The sequence below is a fragment of the Caretta caretta genome, chromosome 9 (assembly GCF_965140235.1).
Source record: "Caretta caretta isolate rCarCar2 chromosome 9, rCarCar1.hap1, whole genome shotgun sequence".
In the NCBI taxonomy this organism is placed as follows: Eukaryota; Metazoa; Chordata; order Testudines; family Cheloniidae; genus Caretta; species Caretta caretta.
This window is the reverse complement of record NC_134214.1, coordinates 79,231,069-79,255,297: the sequence shown is the minus strand read 5'-3', so window position 1 is coordinate 79,255,297 and position 24,229 is coordinate 79,231,069. Positions and strand designations below refer to the sequence as shown.

At 44.5% G+C, this 24,229-nt stretch overlaps 1 protein-coding gene across 3 annotated transcripts in view; it reads right to left on the bottom strand.

The window, feature by feature from the left end:
* OPHN1 (oligophrenin 1) overlaps positions 1-24,229 on the bottom strand; it is a 124,055-nt gene that overhangs the window by 70,209 nt on the left and 29,617 nt on the right. For all 3 annotated transcript variants that reach the window (XM_048863528.2, XM_048863527.2, XM_048863531.2), the window contains one exon: positions 4,767-4,862. In XM_048863528.2, the coding sequence (XP_048719485.1) occupies positions 4,767-4,862 (96 nt within the window). The remainder of the gene's footprint in view (positions 1-4,766; positions 4,863-24,229) is intronic.

Below are 24,229 nucleotides of genomic sequence, written 5' to 3'. Positions count from 1 at the left end.
GGGACATAGCGATCATAGTGGTAGCTCAGGAACTCTGTCCTGTCTTTTGTTAACAAAACATAGCTGTAGCAACTACTGCAGAACAAATGAATGGTTGTTAGGTATTGTAGTGGCATTTACTGTACAATTGCTGAGATGGGCAGAAAAAGAAAAACCACCAACTTGTGATATGATAATTCCACTGTCATCATCAAAATAGCATCTTCTCGTTATTAGTCAGTGATTCCGAGTTTCCCCCACAAAAGAGAGAACTTTAAATTCCCAAACACCTCGCTTCAAGCTGGCTGTGCTGGTCATCATATTCTACTACTGGCCCAGGAACTGAGGCGTGCTAACGGTCAGCATTGTCACCGATGGCGATATGGAATCTGAAGCATCCACAGGTTCCAAGAGGTTAGGTTCAGGGAAAATGAGCACGAGGGCCAGGGCCAGAGCTGTCATCACTCCAGAAAAATGCCATAAATCCCTAAAGTGATGGGCACAACATGAGGGACTAAAAACCTCAAGGAGTTGTTCTTCCCTTGCTGCACAGGGAAGATTTATGCATACATCTCCTGAGGCAGTAACTGGAGTTACCCATATAATTTACTCATGTGTCAGTGGAAGACTAAGCCCACTTAAACTGTTTAAAAGCAACCTGCAAATGATTTTTAAAATGAGATTTGTGCCCTTTTTGCTGCTTTATGGCATGTAAAGAAGGATTGAAAAGTTTTGTTGTTGTTGGTCTTTTTACTGATTTGTTTGCCATTTTCCTTCCCTCCTAAGTTATTTAAGAATTTCAAGTCAGGTCCTCCCCAGTTTTGCTGGAGAACTTCTTGAGGATTCCAGTGATGTCTGTGTGTGAGCTCTCATTCCCTAGCTACAAGGTTTTCCGAATCTTCAGCAAAGACATCCTTTCTCCCAAATGTTCATTAGGTAGTGCAGTTAATAGGGTTTTTGTTAACTTCCTCTAAGTGATGCCAGTTCTCCTGCTTTTATCTTCAGTCTCATAATAGGTGATATTTTGAAGCCCCAGTTCTTAGAGGCACATGAATGCAGGAGAATCTCAGCTTTCATTTAAAAAAAGTAAATTTTCAGGTCTTAGATTTGGGAGAAAAAGTGGAACACATGAACCCTAAAAAGGTCAAAACAAAACAAAAGGCAAATAAAACCCACAACATGTGTTACTTCAAAAATCTCATGATTCTGCGGGGCCTGACTCCTGATTTTTGAACACACGTGGTTGGCTGTGCTCCAGTCTCAAAACAGCCTCACTAAAAATTAATCATATTAATAGTATCTGGTAAAGCTGTAATTTCATTACTTCCCCAGTCACCTTAGAAAGAAAAGGAGTACTTGTGGCACCTTAGAGACTAACCAATTTATCTGAGCATAAGCTTTCGTGAGCTACAGCTCACTTCATCGGATGCGCATCCGATGAAGTGAGCTGTAGCTCACGAAAGCTTATGCTCAAATAAATTGGTTAGTCTCTAAGGTGCCACAAGTACTCCTTTTCTTTTTGCGACTACAGACTAACACGGCTGTTACTCTGAAACCAGTCACCTTAGAGTTTCCCAGAGTAGACAAGACCTAAGTGTCCAACGAGGAATAAAAAGAAGCAGGACCAAGAAAAAACAACTCTTCCAGTACCTCCGCCCCCCAGTGCCTGGTACAATGGGACCCTCAATTCCTGACTGGGATCTCTACATGCTGCTGGAATATAAATAATAAAATAAGAAGTGGGGAAACAAAAGGTACAAGCCTAATTTGGTTTTCTTTGCAGTTAACCTTTAAGTGACAATAATTATTGAAAGTTTCCCATGCTCGTTTAGACACAGCACATATGACCAAAGGACTAACCACAATCTGCTATTTAAACAGACATGGGTCTTCCAATAAGGGTGGAGTCAATTTGTGCTCAATACATTTGGGGCACTCTCTTAAGATGGGAGGTTGACAATTAAGGGTTGTGTCTTGAGAAAATTCCACACCTACGGTGGTGTTTTCAGCAACAGAGTTGCTTATACCACTGGGGGGTTTCCAATGAACTTCGCCTATTGCCTCGACTACATATGTATGTGAAAACCTGGCTCTATATTGCTGAAGCTGTTCAGTGACACAATAATGTAAGTCATACAAGGCTATGTAATAAAGACATGTCAAAAGCAATTAAGTCTACCTCATGGGAAAGCTCCATCTACAAAGACAACACCAGTGAGGCGTCTTTCTCCTGAGTCACATTTGAAACATTCAACTTCATTATTTTATAACAACGCATTTTAGCTTTGCCCAAATCTGCTTGAGTTTGTAAAGAGCACAGGCCTTGCAGTCTACCACCACAAGAAATACAACACTGCTCACATTTACAGGTCAAACACACTCCTCTGGAGTTTGATTAAAAAATGTTCTATGGATTTGTATGCTCCACCCCTCGTTCTGCGCAGCACACCTCTGAGCTATCAGACCCTATGCCTGGGGAGAATCGTGACACTGATTACAAACCACCATGTCATACGAATTTTAAAAGTAGAATAATTAAAGTCACTACTGGGATGTCAATGATATGTTCCCATTTTCAGACAAAAGGGAGATTTTCAAGAAGGCTTTTTTTGTCTCACCCATCAGGGAGAGACTGCAGGAACTGGTGAGGAAAAAGAAATACAAACCACATTTCTTCATGCTGAATGATCAGAGAGGATCGCCTTAAAAGGGAACTTCCTTGGTTCACAACTGAAGAACTATTTGGTGTTGTTTAAGTTTGCATGGCTCAAGATCCGACCCTGTTATCTTCCTTCTTAGACCTGTTTGCAAACACCTTATACAGAATCTGTAATGCTTGATAGTCCTCCTCACCCTCCCAAACCACCCAGAACAAATGCTTTACTGTCACAGGGCACCTAGTGCTGGGGAGAGGTGCCAGCCTGACAGCTCTGGAGACTGAAGCTCTCTTTATCCATGGAACAGGTGCTCCACTGAGCAGATGCAGCAGCAGTGCAAACATCCCCAAGCTAACTGATGAAGAGGCTCTGTTTTCTTTCCCCCATAACCACTCCAGAGTGGTGGGCAGACAGGCTACACATTCAGACTGAGCTGATGAGCTGGAAATTTCTTTTGGATTAACAGGAAAGAGACTCTTGCTTCTTGGATTGCTCTTTGCCTCAGATCCTTCCGTTCCCAGTAGGGCTGATTTATATGCACTGTTTTCCTCTCCATTATCCAGCATCACATGAGTTTGGAAATTCAATACCTCTTTTTCCATTATAGTTGGACTCTGACTCTTTTTCAACAGATTTCACCTATGAGCTTTATGCTGAAGGAAATCAGATTCTGAAGGGCAAACCACAATCTGTTCCAAAATGCTTACAAAAAGCCAGCCTTTGCTTTCCTTCCTTCCTTCCCCCTCAGCAGGCTCATAGAGTCTCTCTCAACATTGACACTGTCACACTTCCGGGCACAGTTAAACAATAATGTGAATCTGGCTTGAATCTGCATTAGTAGGCTATCTATTTTCCTCTCTATGCACCCAGTCCTGCAAGTGCTGAACACCCTCCCCTGCCCTTGACACCACTGGGAGTGGAGGCTCTCAGTATTTTGCAGGATCAGGCTCTATGATATTTCCCTGGGATCAGAAACAGTTCTCCTGTATGACTCATGCACATTAGGCACTGCTATCCTATTTTCCACTGAATGCATCTGATGAAGTGAGCTGTAGCTCACAAAAGCTTATGCTCAAATACATTGGTTAGTTTCTAAGGTGCCACAAGTACTCCTTTTCTTTTTGCAAATACAGACTAACACGGCGGTGACTCTGAAACCTATTTCCTGTAGTTTGCTGAGCTTTCCAGCACGGCTAAGGAATTCCTGCACATTTTACGGAGCCCTCGCATATTGATGTCACCACAACAACAGTTCCCAGACTTCAAAACTGCTAGTTCAACAGTGATGGTTAATCCCAGGGCAGATGAATTCTAAAAATGCCTTTTTTAGGAAGTTTAGTCCATTACTTTTAGCTCCCTGGATACAGCGGGCAAATGTTTAACAAATAAAGAATTCACTGGGTTGGCAGGAAAGTAGTAAAATACAACGAAGCCAAACCAGAAACGGAGGCGTTGAGCCCAGGGAAGCTCTGCATGCTGCTGGCTGTCCACAACGAAGCTGCAGCTTCCGAGGCACATTGGGCGTCTTTTTCAATGTAATGGAGCATGTTAATTTTCTTCCCAAGGGGTCACAGGCTGGTGCTGATTCTAGGTCACCATGGGGATTGCACATAGCATTTCAAACTACAACAAGTTTAGATCGAGAAGTACTGTTAGCCTGGTTCAGAACACGCACAGCCATGTGCTCTGAGTCACACTATCTGGGCCAGGTAAAGAGCGGGGGTAAGACAACATGCAATAACACTCCAAAGAAGTCACCTATAGGGTACTTACTGTAATGGAGAGCCTCACTCTGGATTACTGCAATTCATTTCCAATCTTTGGCAATAAGGAGGAGGATTAGAGCTGTAAAAGCTATCAGGTCAAAATTAACCTACAGCACTGTGAGTCAGATTCTAAACATTAATGCTTGAAGACTTATTAGATGTGCTCTAAACTACATTTTTGACTGCAACTATAAGAGACCCACGCACTATGAACCAAATGGCATCTTAGAAACATGGCTCCTGGTTCTGTGTAAGGACCAGAACACAGTTATCAGTGCTGGACTCTACTATGCAGCCTCACAGTAAAGAGGAGATAAACTTTTCTAAGTAGCTGCAAATGTACATTGAAAGGAAAAGCACTTACCAATATTAATCTCATCATCAGTTAGTGTGTCCCCAATAAAGTCAAACTGAAAGGACTGTAGAGTCTGAGAGAATTTCTGCACGGCATAAGAGTAACCTGGAAAAAGAAGAAGCGAAGGTTGAATATTTATGTAATTGATACATGGGGTGGTGAGTAAAGTTTTAGGAAATAAACGTTGGAAGAGGAGATTTATAGCGGAGGGGTTAAAAAAAAACAGAACTGATCTCTGTGCACTCCATGGATTTCGCGCTCTCTTGAAAAATAAAAAAGATAAATGTGTATTTTATGTGCTGATATTAGGGAAAACACTTTCAAAGGGTCTCTGAAAGCACACCTGCAGTATTGGCAGATGCAACAAATTCCACAAGCAATTGATCATATGTGTCCAAATATCCTGGTGATGAGTGTAGGAATAGTTTTCATCTGCGGAAACGTGCAATCTCAAATATACTGTTCACCATTCTGGGATACACCCAGAGAATTTGACACTATGAATATTGTTTATGGGGACCAAGAGAGGTTAGCCATTTGTGGATGGCACGTTGGACCTTTTCTCTCCTTCCCCTGTAAATAAATAAAATGTAAGTTGAACATTACAGGTCAGATCTTCAGCTAGTGTAGATCAGTGTAGCTGTATTCAAATCAGTGGAGTTATTCTGATTTACATCAGCTGAGGATTTGCTCATACTAGGAGCCAAATTTGTCATCCAGGACATACCTCAAAATAGGCCTCAAGTTTGCTCAAGACATGCTATTGAACACTGACGCAGTACCCATCCTGACGTTTTAAACCAAGGCATTCAAAAATGTAAGTTAGGCTATTTAGATAGCTGCGTTATTTTCCAAAGCACTGAGCACCCAACAGCTCCCACTGGAGTGAACAGATACTCAGCACTTTTCAAAATCAGGTAATTTAGGCCATATCTACACTACCACTCACGTCGGCAAAACGTATGCTGCTCGGGTTGAAAAAAACACCCCCAAGCGACATAAGTTTTGCCGGTATAAGTGGTAGTGTGCACAGCGCTATATTGGCAGGAGAGCTGCTACTGCCATTCATTGGGGGTGGTTTAATTATGTTGACAGGAGAGCTCTCTCCCAACAACATGGAGCGGCTATGTGAGAGATCTTACAGCGGTGCAGCTGCATTGGTACAGCTGTGTTGCGGAAAGGTATCTAGTGTAGACATCATGTAGACAAGTCCTTAAGCTTGACTAAGGCAAACATTTAGTTTGCGGCAAGCTGGAGTGTTAATCTACCCCACACTAGCCCCGCAGACGTGCATCCTGCTGATGTGTATTAACAGTTCATTAATGCACTTTGAGCCTCACTAATTGTTAATGAAGACCAGCAGGTGCACACGGACTGTTAGTCCATGACAGGCTAGTGCAGCATAGATTCATACTCCAGTTTGCCATAAACTAACTGTTTGTGTGGACAAGCCCTAAGTTTAGGCTCCCATATGTGAAAAGTGTTGCCTTATACTTAAGATAGTATTTGCATGTTTTGTATTTGATGAGAAGAAGAAAATCAATAGAACAAATGCTTTTGGGCAGATGGATGCATTATTGTGAGGACATGTATATTGCCATTTGGGGCAGTATTTCCACAAGTTTGCCCACTTGGAAAATAAAATAGAAAATCACCTTTCAAAATGATAGCTGCTTTCTCAGGGCATCACAAACACATAAACAAACAGTTCTATAGACAAGCAAGGTAGTGAAACTGCTGGGCTTGATAAGCCAGGGGTTGGTTGTCTGTGCTCTGCAGAGCACTTCCAGGTAGCCCTTGGATCTGTTTCTGTCCCAGTAATGAAGAAACTGCTAGTCTTTAAGCAAAGATGCTTCCTGATAGCAGTTTGTGCCTTGATCCAGAAATATTTTTAGGCTTTCCAGAGACGCTTCTGCCCAACAGAATCCTTTCTCAGTATCCTGTGTGGCTGCTTTGTGTCTTTGTCAGCAACACCATTGCTTTAAAATCAACTGATCACGTAGGCAGAAGAACTGGGGGGGAACTGCAATTTCACTAATGCAGGGCTTGGAACCAGGGCCCCAGGACCCCGCAGGGCTGGAGGGTCTGAGATAGAGTTAAGCCGGGACCCAAGGTCTCAGCCTTATTGCTTTGCAGTGTAGATGCAGCCCTGCTTGACTCGGGTCCCAGGAGTCAGACAGAAGTATCCCACAATTCCATGGGACAACTTCCTTGGTTCTCTCTAGCCCAACAATCTGCAATCCTCTCTATTGAAAACGGAAGCCCCCCCCCGCTCCCCTTGGTGAATGGCAGCAGATCAGATCAGCATTAAATCATTTTCTTCTGATCACCGATCTGCAAGCACACTATCACAGAACCTCTGGGGTTTGCAATGCAGTGCAAACTGATCAAGTCTTTTGCAAAGTGAGCTGCTTCAAAATTCCTGTAATGTGCAGGGCAGGCAGTAAAGTTTTCCCACAGCCCACCACAGTCCTAGGGCTAGAGTGGCCACATTTTGCGGGGTGGTGATAGGGACTCTGGGATATGGTTACTTTGACTCAGATCTGCACACTGCAGTGTGGACACCAGAGCCCGAGGTTCAAGCACTGGTTGGAAAAGTCCGAATGTAGAGTTAAAATACAATGTAGATGCTCAAGCCCAGATTCCCTAACATGGCTCAGCTGACTCGAGTAGCACTAACTCTGGGTTTACATTGCACATAGGCATTCCCTTAGGGCTTGTCTATGCAGGGACACTCAAGAAAAGTAATCCAAATTAACTAAAGGTGTGAATTTAAAATTGATTAGTTAAACTGCATTAAACCCATGTGCTGACAGACACTCTCATTCAGAATTAAAGGGCTTGGCTACACTTGCGAGTTAGACTGCATTAAAGAAGCCTCGGGCGCCCTAGCTCTCTACCCGTTCACACTGGCAAGGAACGCAGAGCGCTCTGACTCCACGGCTACAGCGCCCTGGTACTCCACCTCGGTGAGAAGATTAACACTTGTTGTGCCTTGGCTGAAACGCCTGGGCATTACTGTGGATGAGGTGTTGCATTACTGCGCTCTGATCAGCCTCCGGAAACGTCCCACAATCCCCTTTAGTCACGTGGCCACTCTTCTCATTGTTTTGGAATTGCTGTAGGAATGCAGAAATGCCCTTTGAAAGCTCCGTTTCTGACAGCCGGCTGCTTATCTGCTCCGAGACAAAGCAACCATTACTGTGGAATGCTGTGTGTGAGAGAGAGGTGGGGGGGTCTGCTGCTGTCTGAACTTACAAGACAGCATGCTGACATGCTCTCAGCCCCCCAAAAACCTACTCTCTCTCCCCCCACATAGACACAACACACTCCCTGTCACACTCCACCCCACTCACCCCCATTTGAAAAGCACGTTGCAGCCACTTGCATGCTGGGATAGCTACCACAATGCACTGCTCTCTGTGGCCGTTGCAAGAGCTGCTAATGTGGCCATGCCAGTGTGCTTGTAGCTGTCAGCAGTGTTGAGCTGGAGCCGGTTTGCTAGAACCGGTTGTTAAATTTAGAAGCCCTTTTAGAACCGGTTGTTCCACGATGGACAACCGGTTCAGAAAGGGCTTCTAAATTTAACCAGCCAAAAGTGGCGCCTTAGGCGCCGACTCCATGGGTGCTCCAGCCCTGGAGCACCCAAGGGGAAAATTTGGTGGGTGCAGAGCACCCACCACTAGCTCCCCACCCCACCCCGCCTCCGCCTCCTCCCCTGAACGCGCCGCCCTGCTCTGCTTCTCCGCCCCCCGCTAGGCTTCCCATGAATCAGCTATTCACGTGGGAAGCTGGGGCAGGCTGAGAAGCAGGCTGCAGCTTCCCGCTCAGGCCCAGGGACGCGGAGGTGAGCTGCAGTGGGGCAGCATGAGGAGGGCAACCCGCGCCACAGCAGGTAACCTGGGGGGCGCAGTGCGTAGAGGAACTGCTCCTCTCCCCAGCTCACTTCCGCCACCCTCAGCCTGAGTGTGAAGCCGCTGCCTGCTTCTCTGCCCCCCCCCAGGCTTCCCGCGAATCACCTGTTCGTGTGGGAAGCTGGGGCAGGCTGAGAAGCAGGCCACGGCTTCCTGCTCAGGCCCAGGGAGGCAGAGGTGAGCTGGGGCAGGGGAGGAGGGGGGCGCGAGGAGGACCGCCTGTGCCGCAGCAGGTAACCGGGGGGGGGGGCGCAAGGGAACCGCTCCCCACCCCAGCTGATTTGCGGGAAGCCGGGGGTGGGGGGCGCGGAGAAGCAGAGTGGGGCAGCGCGTTCAGCGGAGGACGCAGAGCGGAGTTGAGGTGATCTGGGGCCGGGCGCGGGGTTGGGAGCTGTCAGTGGGTGCTCTGCACCCACCAAATTTTCCCCGTGGGTGCTCCAGCCCCGGAGCACCCAGGCAGTCGGCGCCAAAGGCGTCACTTTTGATGTGATCAGTGGCAGAGCGGCCGCTCCCCCTGCTCCCCCCCAGCTACGCTCCCCTGCCCCTAGGAGCCAGAGGGACCTGCCGGATGCTTCCTGGGAGCTGCCCCAGGTAAGCACCTCCGGAACTCCCCACCTCGCCCCCCGGCATGTGCCTCTGGCTCTTAGGGGTGGGGTGGGCACCCACTACGGTGGCCCACGAGACCCTCCTGCCCAGTTCTAGGGGCAGTCAGGGGACAGGGGAAAGGGGTTGATGGGGCAGGAGTCCTGGGGGGGGGCATCAAGGAATGCAGGGGGGGTGGATGGGGCAGGAGTTCCGGGGGCCAGGGATGGGCCATGACCCCCTCGTGGGGTGAGGAGGGAACCCGTTGTTAAGATTTTGGCAGCTCATCACTGGCTGTCAGGGTGGACAGACTGCAGCACTTTCCCTACTACGCTCTATGAAGGCTGGTTTAACTCAAAGTGCTCTACATCTGCAAGTGTAGCCATGTGAAGTAACCGAACAAAGGCCACTTTAATTCTGAATAGAGTACCCACACAGGGCTTTAATGAAGTTTAATCAATCCACTTTAAAGCCACACCTTTAGTTAACTTGGATCAATTTTCCTGAGAGTGTCCACATGTAGACAAGCCCTCAGATGCTTAGGGCCACAATTTCAAAAGCACCCTCTGATTTGGGGTCCCTCCATTTGTGGGTGCCCAATTTTAGACACCTTGGCCCTGCAGCAAAATCTCCTGCTGACACCTTATCTTCTTATGCTGGGCTTTCAAAAACTGAAGAACCCAACATTGGAGGTCACTTTATAAAATCTGGGTTGTTATCCCCATAAGCAAGTGCGGCCACAAATGAGGGACAGTAATATTAAAATGGCCTACACTGCATTAAAACAACACACACCCCTACCTACCTGCAAAAATACAGGCTACTGTTTGTAATTGTTGCTTTTAGGGTTCCTTTTTCCTATATATTTTTCTTTGCATAAACAGTAGTGGTTCTAGATGCATTCTTTAGCTTAGATGGAATGTTGGCTTTGGTGAAATTACTACTTTTGGTTGGTGTTTGGGACACCTTAACAGAAAAATCTAAGGTGTTTGCCAGGTGTCTATCATAGAATCATAGAATATCAGGATTGGAAGAGACCTCAGGAGGTCATCTAATCCAACCCCCTGCTGAAAGCAGGACCAATCCCCAATTTTTGTCCCATATCCCTAAATGGCCCCCTCAAGGATTGAATTCACAACCCTGGGTTTAGCAGGCCAAAGCTCAAACCACTGAGCTATCCCTCCCCCCTCCCCTTAGTATCTTAGTATCTAAGTATCATCTTAGTATCTAAGCACTGACAGTGTCATTTCACATCTGTAGTGCATTTAGAAAGTACAGTACAAAGACCAAATCCTTATTCTCTCAGGACCTCAAGATTGATGGGCAAAATCTGTCCCTCCACTTGAGATGGGTTAGATTGAGATCAGAGCTCGACTACTAATAGATCAGTCAAGAACACTCTTAAAACCGGGTTTGTATGTGTGTTCTAAAAGGAAGAAAAGGAACAACATGGTGGCAGTGTTTGTGATTCCCTGGCTACATGCTATGAAATTCATTTTTTCCCCTTACTTCAAGCAGCCTTGTACCTTCGTGATACAGAAAGAGACTTTAAATCTTGACCTTGATCCAGGTGACCACAAACAGTTTTGAAAAAAAATCTTTTACAACAGCAGCAGGAGGTGAAAAAATATGCAGCTCATGCTGTCCCACTCAGCTTCAGCAAAGAGTAAGGCTTCTCCAGATACATTTCCCTCTCCAAACGAGAGACAAAAATTGGACAGAGATTTGCACACACTCTTTATCGCTACTTTCCATCTGTGCGTCATCAGAAAGCAAAAGGCAAAAACACTGATTGTATGGTGGGGGTGGGGGAAGGATATCTATAAATTTCCATTGGCCTGGCCTCTGGGCTTTACTAGCCAATAGTTGACCTAATCAAGAGGAAACAAGGGAAGAATGGAAGGGAGGGCCAGAGTTCGTCAGATGCCCTCTGTTACACTTCAGGCTGCTTCACTCTTGCTCATTTTCTGAAAACTCTGTGTCAGAGGAGGGGTGTAGTAATTAAAGCAGAGTCCAGCTCCTCCTTTGTCTCATGCTGAGCTGGGCTGTTAACACAGTGATGTCATGAACAGCCTAAATCCTACTTGTCAGGGATCCAAATCAACATAAATAATCAACTTTCCATCTCCAAGGGCCCCATGACATCTGGCCCTTTATGCCGCTGGAAGAGATGGGATCATTCGTGTTCTACTTGCTTGACAGCAACTAGGAATTGGGGCAAGCTGCATCTCAGCTGTGCAGGGATTTCAGCTGGGGGTTGGACAGTACCTGCCAAGTCCTTCCCTCTGCGCCATCCGACAAAGCAACTAACCATCTGCTGATTTGCTCTTGTTTCGGTTGTTTTTCCTGCTGCTGCTCCTGTTTTGCTAATGCAAAATTCTAGACCAAAAGAAGCAATTCCTCTTTAATACACACTACCTCAGAGGTTTTTAGTGCAGCCATCAGTGGAACAAGTTGGTCTCCACTGCCTACAGCACAGCCTTGTAGTCAAGGTCCTTCACTATCATCACAGCAAGGTTGCTCTCCTGCACCCAGCATGGCCTGTGTTCTTTTCAACCCCAGAAAGCACACAATGACACTGTGCTTCCTGGCTATGCTCATCGATTTCAACAATCGGGACTGCAATATTATTAGCTGAAATCCTGATCTTACTAAGACAAGCTGGTGACTAGAGCGGGACCGCTGGCTGCTAGTTCCAGCTCTGTCGCAGTCGTGCGGAAGTCAGATAACCCCTCTATGCCTCAGTTTCCCCACCTGTAAAATGGAGAGGACAACCCAGACCTATTTCAGACAACGATGTAAGGCCTGGTTTGTCAACACTGGGGAAAAATGCTTCCGGGGGCCAAGGTGACTGGTGCTAAAGAAGAACTGGGTATTATTGAGAATTCTGTAGTTTGATTGCTGTATAATTTGCTTTATGAGAGGAGGAAGGGAAAAAGGTTCCAAGGACAGCCTCCCCAATAGCTTCCCGTTTCCCATTCAGCCTCTCAAAGCCTGGGAACAAGACCAACCATTCTGCTGCTAGCTGAGGAGAGAACGGTCTGGTTTCCTCTGGGATCAGTTCAACACCCTTCCTTGGGCATTCACTAGAGCTTCCCCCTCCAACCTAGAGGATAGGATGGGGACTCTGCAGTGGTCTGATCCTGTTGTTCTGGAGCACATTTGGCAACAGTGCGTGATTATCAACTAACGAAGAACTGACAGCTCTGTCACTTTTAGAGGGCCCTAGCCATTTTCATACACAGGACATCTTGGTAAGTCACCCAGTTACATTTCTGAATTCTCCTCCCTACTGTTATGTTGGGGGCATAAGAATTAATCACCATGGCTGCAAATGGAACATGACAGACATCAGATTATCTGAAAGAACACAGCTGCTTGTAAAGGTCAGAGAAAAAAAATCCGGAATTACATGGAGTTTGGATGAAAATACTGTTGAAACCAGCCTTTGCAAAGAACTCAGAGGACTAATTGGGGAAGCTAGCCAGCATGCTCTTCACTTCAGTCTAATCTCTGCAGTACAGCTCCCTCACACAGTGCAGTCGCCCTTAAAGAAATTGGACAGTGTTTGCTACACATAAGCAGGCTGGCTTTGAGGTTAGCAGCTCTTCACTTTTGTTGTTACGTTTTCGGACATAGAGTAAACCATGTCCTTTAAACCTGAACCAACTTATTTCAGTGACAAAAAACAACAAAAAGAAAGAACTAAAGTAAAGTCTCCATGACAGAGCCCAGTGTGTTTCTCTCTTTAATAGCCTGCAGTAATGGATATTCTCTTTGCAGACAGGCAGAGTTCTTAGAAATGTAAGCAGGCAGCAGACAAAACAACAATATTGCAGTTTCGAGTTGCATACACCACAGCTGCACGCTGGGCTTGGGGAACCTCAAGCACAACACAGGGTACACAGGTAAACACCATATTAGTCATGGTGTCACAGGGTGGCTGGCCCAGGAAATGATATAGGTCCAACTCCCTGTGCCAGGACACGTGTGCCTATTTGGCCAATTAAAGAAGGTAGGGCAACGCAGGAGGGTTATAAAGGATCAGAGGGAGACACAGTGAGAGAAAGAGAGACCTGGTGAATCCGAACCAGTCAGGAAAGCACAGGTGAGAGCTGCCTGGAAGTGAGGCAGAGTGCAGGTAAGAGCTGTCAGAGCCTGTAAGTTTGGGACCTGGGAGAAGGCTGAAGACAAGGAGAACAGCAAGAGGTATTTGCTGGACTGCCATCCCTAAACCAGAGAGCCAAAACAAGAGGGCTGAAGGCAGGAGACGCATCAGAGAGAGGTGCCTGCTGGCTCCAAGCGAGAGAGCCAGAGCGAAAGGCTGGAGAGGGCTGAAGGCAGGAGAGCAGTGGAGAAACTGACAGATGTGCCTGTCATGCTGTGGCCTGCGACAAGAGGGTGCTCCAGCAAGGACAGCCTTATTACATGTGGATTTTGGCTAATTCAAATTAAGTTGCAGTGAAAACGATTTTACTGTATGAGATTAGGGGATAAAAAATTGAGCATATAAGGAAAAAAGTTAATATAGATGCATGTGCAGTCACCAGTGGCACAGAACACAGATGCTCTTGGTACTTTAACATGGTTTTCATTAGCCTTCTAGATGCTTAGGGTCTTTAAATGGGTTACTTACTTGTTCCCCTTCTTCTTGACTTCTAGCTAGAGCCCCTAGGGCTACAAGAGGCTCATGGACAATAACAGCACAAGAACTTGTACTTCACTGGAAAATTCCCACCCTTTCAAATCAAAACAAGCGGGCAAAGGCCAGTGAATTAACCATTTACAAAAGGGTGTTGCTGCTGTAACAGCCTCTCAGGGTTTCTTAAGTGCTGGAAGTTATGAAAGGAGAAAATGACCTGACTGGATTCTCTGGCTTTCCTGACAGGATTCTGAGCATGCCTATGTTTCACCAGTCCCCAAGCTACACAAGCTATGGCACCACGCCGAGCCACTCTAGAAACCTGTGGGCAATCAGCAGACCTTGGGGACAATAGCAAAAATCCCATTCCAGGCCATGAGAAGAAAGGCTTCTTCATACGCACAAGAGAGAGCTCTAAGACACCAGAGGGATGGAAACTAAAAAAAAGCATAAAACCCCTTCCTTCCAATCAAAAGCCTCGTTCAGCAGTTTCCTCCACGGGGCCAACCCTTAGGTCTTGAATGGAGAGATTCAAAGCCTGAATGTAGCTATTTAATGACCAGCTGCTAGGAATGCCTGGAGAGAGAATATGAACTGGTGAACTCTAGCACAAAGTGATGTAATTGACTCAATGGAAAGTCTGGGCAACTAACTCACTTTCAGCCCCTAGGAAATCAGTTTTTTCGCATACTTTAGGCCAAATCTGGGAAGCCCTTATTCAGTTTTTACTCAGGCAACCAACCCCCTTTTCTCCCCCACACCAAATTCTCTTCTTTGCCTTTAAATTTAACTGACATTTAGATGCAGATATCCAATTTTTCATCTCTCTCAATACCTTTAGCCACTCTCCCTGTAATTCTCTTTTCCGGCCTTGGATCAAGTTAACTTGGGGCTGTGTTCCAGCCAAATATCGCTTAACCAACAAGTGTAGCCTTGAATAACTCCATCTGGAAACCCAATAGGCAGGCTGTACAGATCCTGCGATACTGACACCATCTGCTCCCAGAGAGAAACACTGCTTAGCAAGCAAGCCATCACACTCTGCTGCAGTTTCTTGACACATTTGAAGGTGTCGCTTCAAGGACGGTGTATTGCAGCCACAAAACCTGAGGTGACAGGGCTGAAGGTGATGGCAGTTCAGCTCACACCTGAATGAAACAGTTGCATTCATCTGGCCAGACAGAGGTAGAAAAAATCTCCTGGCCATCACAGCTTCCTGCTCATCTACTAGCATCTGGGAAATTCAACGGACGTCTAGATTGCAAACTCAAACAACCAAAGGCGGGCATACACCCTTAATACAAGAAGCAACCCTTATCCTCACCATGACTTCCCAAAAATCAAACAGATGTCCCCAGTCCTATCCAGACTGAGTCTCAACCAGCTAGCTCTCATTTATATGTATTATGGAATGAACTACAGTGCAGGATACCAAGGCCCCAAACTACTCTGTCTCCAACCGCCTGAGCTAAAAGAAGCGGAGATGTTGTCTTGGCTACCCACATTCCAAAGAATCCTGTTGACGCAGAGCAGAATTTGACACAGCTGGCCAGCTCAATGGTTTGTGGGCCAGCCCACCCTCTTTTATAAGAAAGCAACATCCTTCCAGTCATAGTGTGCATCCTGGCACATGAGCCACATACATCTTCCAGCACATTCATGGGGAGCCATGGAGGGAATCTGGCTGGCCGCTTGAGACAGCTTGGCAAGGATTGAAAGCCGACTGCTGCACCCTTTTCTCAGCTCATGTGCCAGTGCAGGATTGAACCCTAAAGATCATTTGAAAAATTGCTGCTGCACTTACCATTTTTAGGTAGACAGTTGGGGCAGAGGGGACTTGAAAATCCAAAACCAATAACTCAGCTGAAAAGCACAGTATAACTGGCTTAAATTACATTTTCCTTTTGTAAAAATTGGCCTGTGCTGAAACCTTATTTGCCAAGTTTCAAGCTGAAGTAAATACAAGTGGACATGTAATAAACCAACTCAGAAATGAGCTTAAAGATAATAAAAAGATCATAGACCTTTTAATACAGCACCATTGGTTGAAAGTTGTTTTGCTTGGTGCAGGAAAAGAGGGACGACACATATCCTTCTCTTTAAGGAGATGCATTTCCATCTTTAACATTAACAGAGTCTGTGCCTGTGATGGCTTTAACAGTGATTGGCTTCGGTGAGTATGCACTGCCACCATCCTGCCTTGCAACTCCAGTCTGCTTTTGTCATTTGAACAAGTTCTGTGCCTATTCTCTCAAGTAAGACAGACAGAGTTCCCTTCCTCCTTAGTTTGAGGTGGACCCCTAAGACTATATCCATGGCAGAGAAAGCAAGGAAGATTTCACAGGACAGCAGTTCCTTTTTCATAAGTGAAAAACTGGACAAAAGAAAAATGATGGCAAAGGTTAAGAAAAAGCTGTAGTAAAAGTAACCGTCAGTTCCAAACCACAGTAACTCTCTAGAATAGCTCCCTGACAGTTCTCCATCCTAGGCACGTCACAATGGACTATGCCAGGTTTCCATCCTGGCAGACTCATTCTCGAGCCTCTCTGAAACATAATGGAGTGGGAACTTTGCCTTCTCCTGAATCATTTTGACTGAACAATTAAAGTTATGGCAACATAGCACTGCTACGTTCCAATGATCCATTCTGAAACACTGAAAGCTGGCAACCCTGTGTAATCTTCATACAGGTCACCTCCTCATCAGCCTTATAGCAGTCTGGATTCCCTAGTGTTCCAAAGCTATCTTTTGTTTGTTGAGTGTTAGAACACTGGACTGGAAAAGAAGTTAGTTCTCCTCCTTGTGGAACAGTGTGGGTGCTATCAGAAGACAAATACAACAACATAATAGGACAGATTTTAAAGGGGCCTCAACTTAGTTTCAATTTTGTGAATACATATAATAGCATATATGTGTAAAGCCACCTACAATGTGAATGCAGTCAGAGCTCTAGATGTCTAATGCTAACATTTGCCCCTAGAGTTAGTTGTGATAGCATATTATTGATGGTTGTATGGATAGCATCTTATGCGCTAGGTAGTTGTGGAAGTAAGGATAGCATCTTATGCACTACAGGCCTGACGCAAAGCTCACTGAAGTCAAATGGGAGGCTTTGGATTAGACCCTATGTTTGTGTCATCGCCACGTAGCCTGCCAGGTCTCCCTCACACCCCACTCAAAAGTTAACGTGCTTCAAGGAAGTAATGCTGACTTTAATTAAAATTGATGCACAAAGTTCCCCCAACAGGCATTTTCATTCTGTAACTCCATGCATTTCATGCATTCCATGCATTCTGTAACTCCATGCATTTCATGCATTCCATGCATTCTGTAACTCCATGCATTTCACTGAATATATACTAGAGATGAAGGTGATTCCTGGAATTTTGATTGCACCTGAACTGAAACTTCTAGTGACACTGCAGCTTTTTTTCATAATAGGAGCTCCAGGAAATTCTGATGGATTAGGGACACCTGGGAGCCTCACCTACTTGGCAGTGTCTCTTAAAACCAGATGGAAAAGACAATTACAAAATTGTGTCGTTTGGAACAAACAATGCCAGGGGCGAGTCTACACTGCCTTAAAAATGTACATTATGTTGCTAGGATACAGCAAGGTCTCACACATGCCTGAGCTACAGCACACACACACAGAGATGGAGAAGAGTGATGAGTATTTTAAAGCAAGGAGCTTGATGTCTGAAACAGTCTGCTGGTTATTTCCTCATTAAGCCCAAATCTCAGAGCGATAAACCGTATATTTGAATCTTACATAGCAACTCAGGGGGAATTATTTACTAAAGTGAGAATACTGCTAGCAGTCGTCATTCCAAGACAAAAATGACAGGTTTAGAGTACTGACAATCAATTTTCTTCTACAGAAAAACATATTCTCCATTTTTTATGAGCCAGTGGGGCCTAGAGGACAGAGCACTGGACTGGGACTCAGTAGACTTGGGTTCTACTCCCAGCTCTACTGCGGGGTGACATTAGGCAAGTCACTTTACTGCCCTGTGCCTCAGTTTTACCATTGATAATCCTCTGTAAAATGCTTTGAGATCTAACAATGAAAAGTGCTGAGCTAGGTACTGCTAGTTATACAACACCCAAAAGCCTAGTAGATGACTTATGCACATATAAAGACAGGCCACTTCCCCAGAGTACTCATAATCTAAATAGACAATAGGAAATAATATGGGGCATTTAAATTATGTTCCATCGGCAGTTCCATGGTCAAAGGAGAGTGAAAAACTGGAGAGAATCCACCCATTCCCTATCCTCCCCCCATATATGGCGACAAACAGTATTAATGTTTTGGAAAATAGGACTTAATAAGGAGAAGTTAAGAGAACCAAAAGGCAGAGCTGAGAGAAAAGTTCCTTGAAGGGGGGAAATAGTTGTCTATACAAAAGGAGAATGGATGGTTTCTGTGATTATGACCCTGATTTTGCCATGAGCTCCACAGTTAAAAGAGATGGTATGTAGAATCTAATGTTTTAAAACTAGATCCCTGGTAACAAACAATTATATAAGAAATAGATTTAGAAAAGAAATAAGCCAAGCTGGAAAAATAAACTGTTGTTAATGTCTGTAATGTCTCTTGAAGATAGAGATCATTTAATGGAAACCACATTCCTAGCAGACCAACGTTATTGGACTCCACATGTAAAGAACCTTGGCTGAGCACACATTTCTGACATATTATACATGCACAGAAAGAACAGTATTGGGTATATTATCGTGAGGTAAATGTTTAATGACAAATAAAAGAGAAATGATTTTGGCAGCTTATTCTGCTATAGAAATGATAGCTCGTTAAAGTCAGCACAAACAAAAGAATAAAAAGACATTTATCTGAGACAGGCCAGAACCTTGAGGGAACTTTGCAGTCCAAGTCCATATCTGTGGATTATACAACAACCTTCATGCAGCTCATTGCCAAATACTTTTCAGAGGGGCTCAGTGGTAAGATGAAGAGGGAATGAAAGGTTACAAGGAGAGATGCAAATCTGGTGGCTCCTAAACAGAGGTGAGATTACACAAGTGAGAGAGTGACCTCACTGTGGGGAGTGAATGGCAAGCAGGTGGAGGGAGGGAAGAGATGAGGCTGAAACTGAGGGCACAAAGTGACCAAGATGAGGAACAGGTGGCTAAGAGATCAGAGAGGCAGGAAGTGGCAAGTCAATGGAAAGCTTTAATTCAAGATGGGGCCATTCTCAATTGGGTTTGGAACCAGCTAGGAGTGTAGAGATGCAGGAGGGTGGGACTGCACAGAAAATGACAGTGCATTTTTCTTCTTTTAAATGGAAAGTCACTCGTTTTTCTTTGATGCAAATTTATCATTGCTAGGTTTACTGTTCTTTATCGTCCCCCATTTCACTTAGCCCAGACAGTGAGGCTAAATAAAAATGATAGAGGCTGAAATGGAGATTCCAGCATCTCTTCTATTCTCACATGATCCCATACAATATGTAGAAAGATGGAAGAATTTTCTGTTTTCAAGCCAAGGATATTGCCTCAAAAAGCATGCAAAATTCAATTACTATTCTAATGCAGGAAATGCACTGTCTTTGTTTCAGTCTTAAAGGGCTCCAATTAATCCTGGCACAACTCCACTGGTTTCAATTGAGTAATACTGTACCAAAGATCAGTTTGGTCAGAAACATTTTTGGCCTATTTTTCCTTACAGTGTGTGGTGAATCATGAGACTTGTTTCACAATTTGCCATCATAATATTTTTTGTTCTTTTTTCAGTAAGAAGTCTAACCTCTGTGCCTTAAAAAACTAGCACATGCTAACACAGTTACAGAGAAATGGGGACTGGGTAATGCATATCAGACAGTTACAAAAATAATTTGATTGATTTGACATGCAACAGAGCAAAAGCTGCAAACACACTAAAAATCTTCATAAGGCACTATCCACCTTTAGTGGAAGCAATTGGAATTACACAAATGTGTGTCATAGGCCCTATATTTCAATCTAACTGTTAATGAAGATTCTTTTTAAAATCAAGTGGTAGTGACCCGGGCTTCTGAAAAAGGAGAACGGGAGTTCTCTGCTGGAACCATGAGTTTCTGAGAAGGCACAGAGTATAACTTAGTGACAACCAAGAAGCTCTAACACGGTCATAGAGTTTTCATACCAATAATTAGAAATAGCATTAAACCACAAAATTCTAATGCAGATTTCAACACTTCCCCTATTAAAATTTGAAGGTGCTTAGATCTGGGAGTGTGATTAGGGTCAAACTCTACTGATAAACTCCACGTCAGAATAAAACAGATTAGTGGACGCATTGATTATACCAGTGCAGCTTTTAGAGACCAGACAATTGTAGTGGAGTCTTGTGAAATAAAATGCTTATTAATATAAATTACTTTTAAAAAGCTTTAACTTTGCATTGCACTAGTGAACAGGCTGAAGTAAGTGAATGCAAATTAGAATCACAGAAAAAAGCTGCTATCACAGATGACTAAAATGTCATCCATAAAACAAGAGGGCAGAGTTTAATTTTCATATTTCCTGGCTACTGAGTGCTTTATTATGCAACCTGAATGTTCTCTTAGCATCATATTTGTATAAAATATATTCTCCGTGTGGCAGGGCATAAATATTAAAACAACTAAACAATCATGCAAAATGTGTGCATTGTAACCAATTTTCTGTAACTTTATGATTTCCTGACTTTTTGGGCAGCTAAACTCTCATTCATAATGGACTTCATTTCTTGAAGGATCAGTGCCAGATCCTTCAGAGAGAATGAACAGAACAGGGCAATTTCAAGGCAAATTCCCTGTCATCCAGTCTCAGCTTCTGGCAGTTGGAGCAAAGAACTCATGACCAAGCAGTTCCCCAGACTGCATCTTGCATTGTGGGAAGAATCACGGGGCCGGCTCCAGGGGAACCTCAGCTGCTTTTAGAACAAAATTTCTTCCTATTTGTGGAAGGGTGCATGCTAGAAGCTTTCAGATTCACTTTGGAGCTACTGGGTCAGATCAACATTCTTGTGGCAGACTCATATCAGAAATCCTCTTGTAATCCTAAGCGTGGGGCACCACAGAGAGATTCTCCAATTGCATGCGATGCTTGAGATTCAACAGCTGCTGCTTTTAATTTAATTTGCCATCCTCAAATGAAGGGGACACTTGGTAAGTTTCTCTCTAAGTACTTATATGGTCCTCAATTACTCTACTAGTCCAGCAACTCCCATGTATGTAAAAACAGAATAATAATGATAACCTGCTAATTAAAGCTAGGAATCATTAGTAGCTCTTTATCAATTAACTGGGAAACAGTGGCCCATGTTTGATCTGCCTCATTTAATACTGTATAGAGATATAGATAGAAAGAAACATTATATTTGAGACATAATTTTAAGAAGTCCAATGTGCAAAATAATCATTGCACAGCATGTGCTTCAAACATGTTGAGACCTGACTGTCCATACAATCATCTAGCTTTAATAATGCCTATATATTCAAAGGAGATCAAACCACTTTACATGATTTAGCCTCACAGTATCCCTGAAAGGTCATGGTTATCATTATTATCTCCATTTTACAACTGGGAAATGGAAGTACAGAGAGTTGCCCGCATTACAACAGCAACTCAGTAGCAGACATGGCAATAAAATCCAGGAGCCCCAATTGCCAGTCCCCTGTTCTAATCACTGACTATACTCTTTCCAATACACTAGAATTTCAGCCACTGCATGAAAAATCACACACAGGGTAAGTAACAGCCAATGGCAGATGCCACTTGCATGTGCCAAGCAATAAAGCCTGAACGCACACAAGGAGTGAGGTGCCTAGGTCCTTGTTTAGGAGTTACTTTTGGAACCACTGCAATGTACAGAACTCCTGCTGAACCCTGTAGATGCCTAAACTCACTTGGCACCTGAGTTTTTGCACTAAAAGTTCCCCAGGCACCTATGTTTCTGCCTGTGGGCATGCTCTGTGCATTCAGGTGCCTGTCTCCCACCTATGCCCCAGAGCGATTCTCAAATGAGGGGAAGATAGGCGTTCATCCATCTTACTCACATGAGGGTCCCAATCCCAGAGGCATGTTCAGAAGGCACCTATTTCACACAAAGCAGCTCATGACCTTTAGCCCACTATTTAGGGTACTCACCTGGGATGTAGGGAGACTGGATGCTGGGTGTCCCAACTCCCAGGTCGGGTGCTCTAACCAACCTGCTACAGAGCACCATGCTTGTGCTCTCGCTCTTAAAGAGTCATTTTGGATCGGCTCACACAATGACTCTATAGGTTAGAGCACTCATCTTGAAGATGACAGATTCTTGTTCAAATCCCTCCTCCCCACTCAGGTGGAGGGGGGCTTGAACTGCGGGTGGTCTCCCCCATCCCAGGTGAGTATCAGGTTAAAAGTTACCAGGGATCCCCTCCTCCTTTCCCCACCCCAGTTCCTTGCCAAGAGAGGGGATGCAGCTGAGAATCCCAAGCAGAGATGGCACCTGCCTGGACTTAGGGACCTATCTCCAAGACAGGGGCAGGCCTTAGCACACACCCCTCTAGTTGGCATTTCCCACTGGCTAGCTTAAGCAGCTCCCAGCCTAGTGGTCTGGCTTTTGTGAATCAGTCTAAAAGTGCCTCTCTCCCCCATTTAGTGGACAGGAGCGTAGGCTCCTAACTCAAACTTTGCAAACGGCATTGATTTTCTAGGTGCCTACCTCCTTTGGTGCCTCCAGGCCTACAGTACTTGTCTTAAATTCAATCAAGCGCAAAGTCAATATGAAAAGACAAGAATAATACCCTAAAAATATAACTTATTCAGAAAACAGCCTCACCAATTTAGCAAGCTTGAAGACAGTCAGCAGTTGTAGACACAAATCAAATATGATCTCAAGAAAAGTCCATTCCTGCCCAAACTGACATCCCATATGAGCTAAAAGCCCATAACTCTCTTAGTTAACACCAACTTTAAAAAAGTGGGGAAAAAAGTTTGAAATACCACTTTGCTGCCTTCCGACAGGAGCAACAAACATGGTCTGTGGAGCAAAACAGGCAGTTTCCTGATCCAGCTCACCCACATCTCGCCTTCTTCAACAGCTTTCCTTTTAGACACAGTTATAAATGTTCAACAAAAAGAGAAATCGGGTGGGGAAGAGAGAGACCTGGAACATTTCTTCTTTTACACCAATAGAAAGGAAGACTAAACAGATGGGGACAATGTGTCATGACTTTGGGAAAACATTTCTCTTTAAACACCACAGGATAAAATAAAAAGGTTGCTAGAGTTGGTAAAGGCTGAGTATACACTACACTTAAGTAACCCAAATGGCATTAGAGGGGCTTGCAATCATTGAGCCATCTATACTGAACCCTTTCAATCCAATGAGGACTAAGGCTGGCTTGGACTCCATTTAAGAGGAAGGCACTGATCTACTGCAGCAGTTTTCAAACTTTTTCTAGATCAGACTGCATTTTATTTCAGGGCCTGTGTAGCAGACACCTGCTCTCCCAGTCTTGATTCCCTGTGGCATCTACAACAATTGCTTATATGGTAAATAATGTTAGAAGAGTATTTATGTGTTTCTGAGTTGGTTTATAATGTAATTTAGCAGCTGGAAATGAGGAGGAGCCAGTGCTATATGACTAGCCAGCTCCCTGAAGACCATCAGCAAACGCTAGTCTGTGGGCAACCGGGGCGGATTTACATCTTACGTGCCCCTAGGCACAGCTTCTTCAGTGTCCCCCCGCCTACAGCTGACCTTCGTGTTTTCCATAAAAAATGAAGCTTTTAACCCACTTTAAAGTACCCCTAAAACGCTGGCACCCCTAGACACATGTCTACTATGTCTAATTGGAAATCCAGCCTTGTGGGCAACCTGTGGTTCCTGGTCCACAACTGGGAACTTCTGGTCTAGTGAATTAGGCATAGGTTGAGCTCTCAAGAGAATCTGGATTCTAATTCCACTAATTTTCTTTGAGATCTGAGACAATCTGCTTAACTTCATGCCTCAGTTTCCGCACCTGTAAAGCTTGCCCACCTTTCTGAACGCTTTGAGGTCTACAGAAGAAAATCTGTTAGGTCATACATGTTATTACTCCAAAGCTAGTTACAGGATATGACCAGTACAAGCAGCATGTGATGTACTAGAGAGTTACTACATACATCCAATTACTGTTCTTATTAAATAGTGAGCAAACATTGTAATGTTAACCTGCATAACAAGTTAGTGCACTTGTCACAAGGCTGCCTAAGAGGGAGGAGGGAAAAATATGAGGCTGGAAACTTAGTTTCAGTGCATGGAAACTAGACAATGACACGTAGCACATGGTGGAAGAGTTAGGTGTGTGAAACAGAATGCT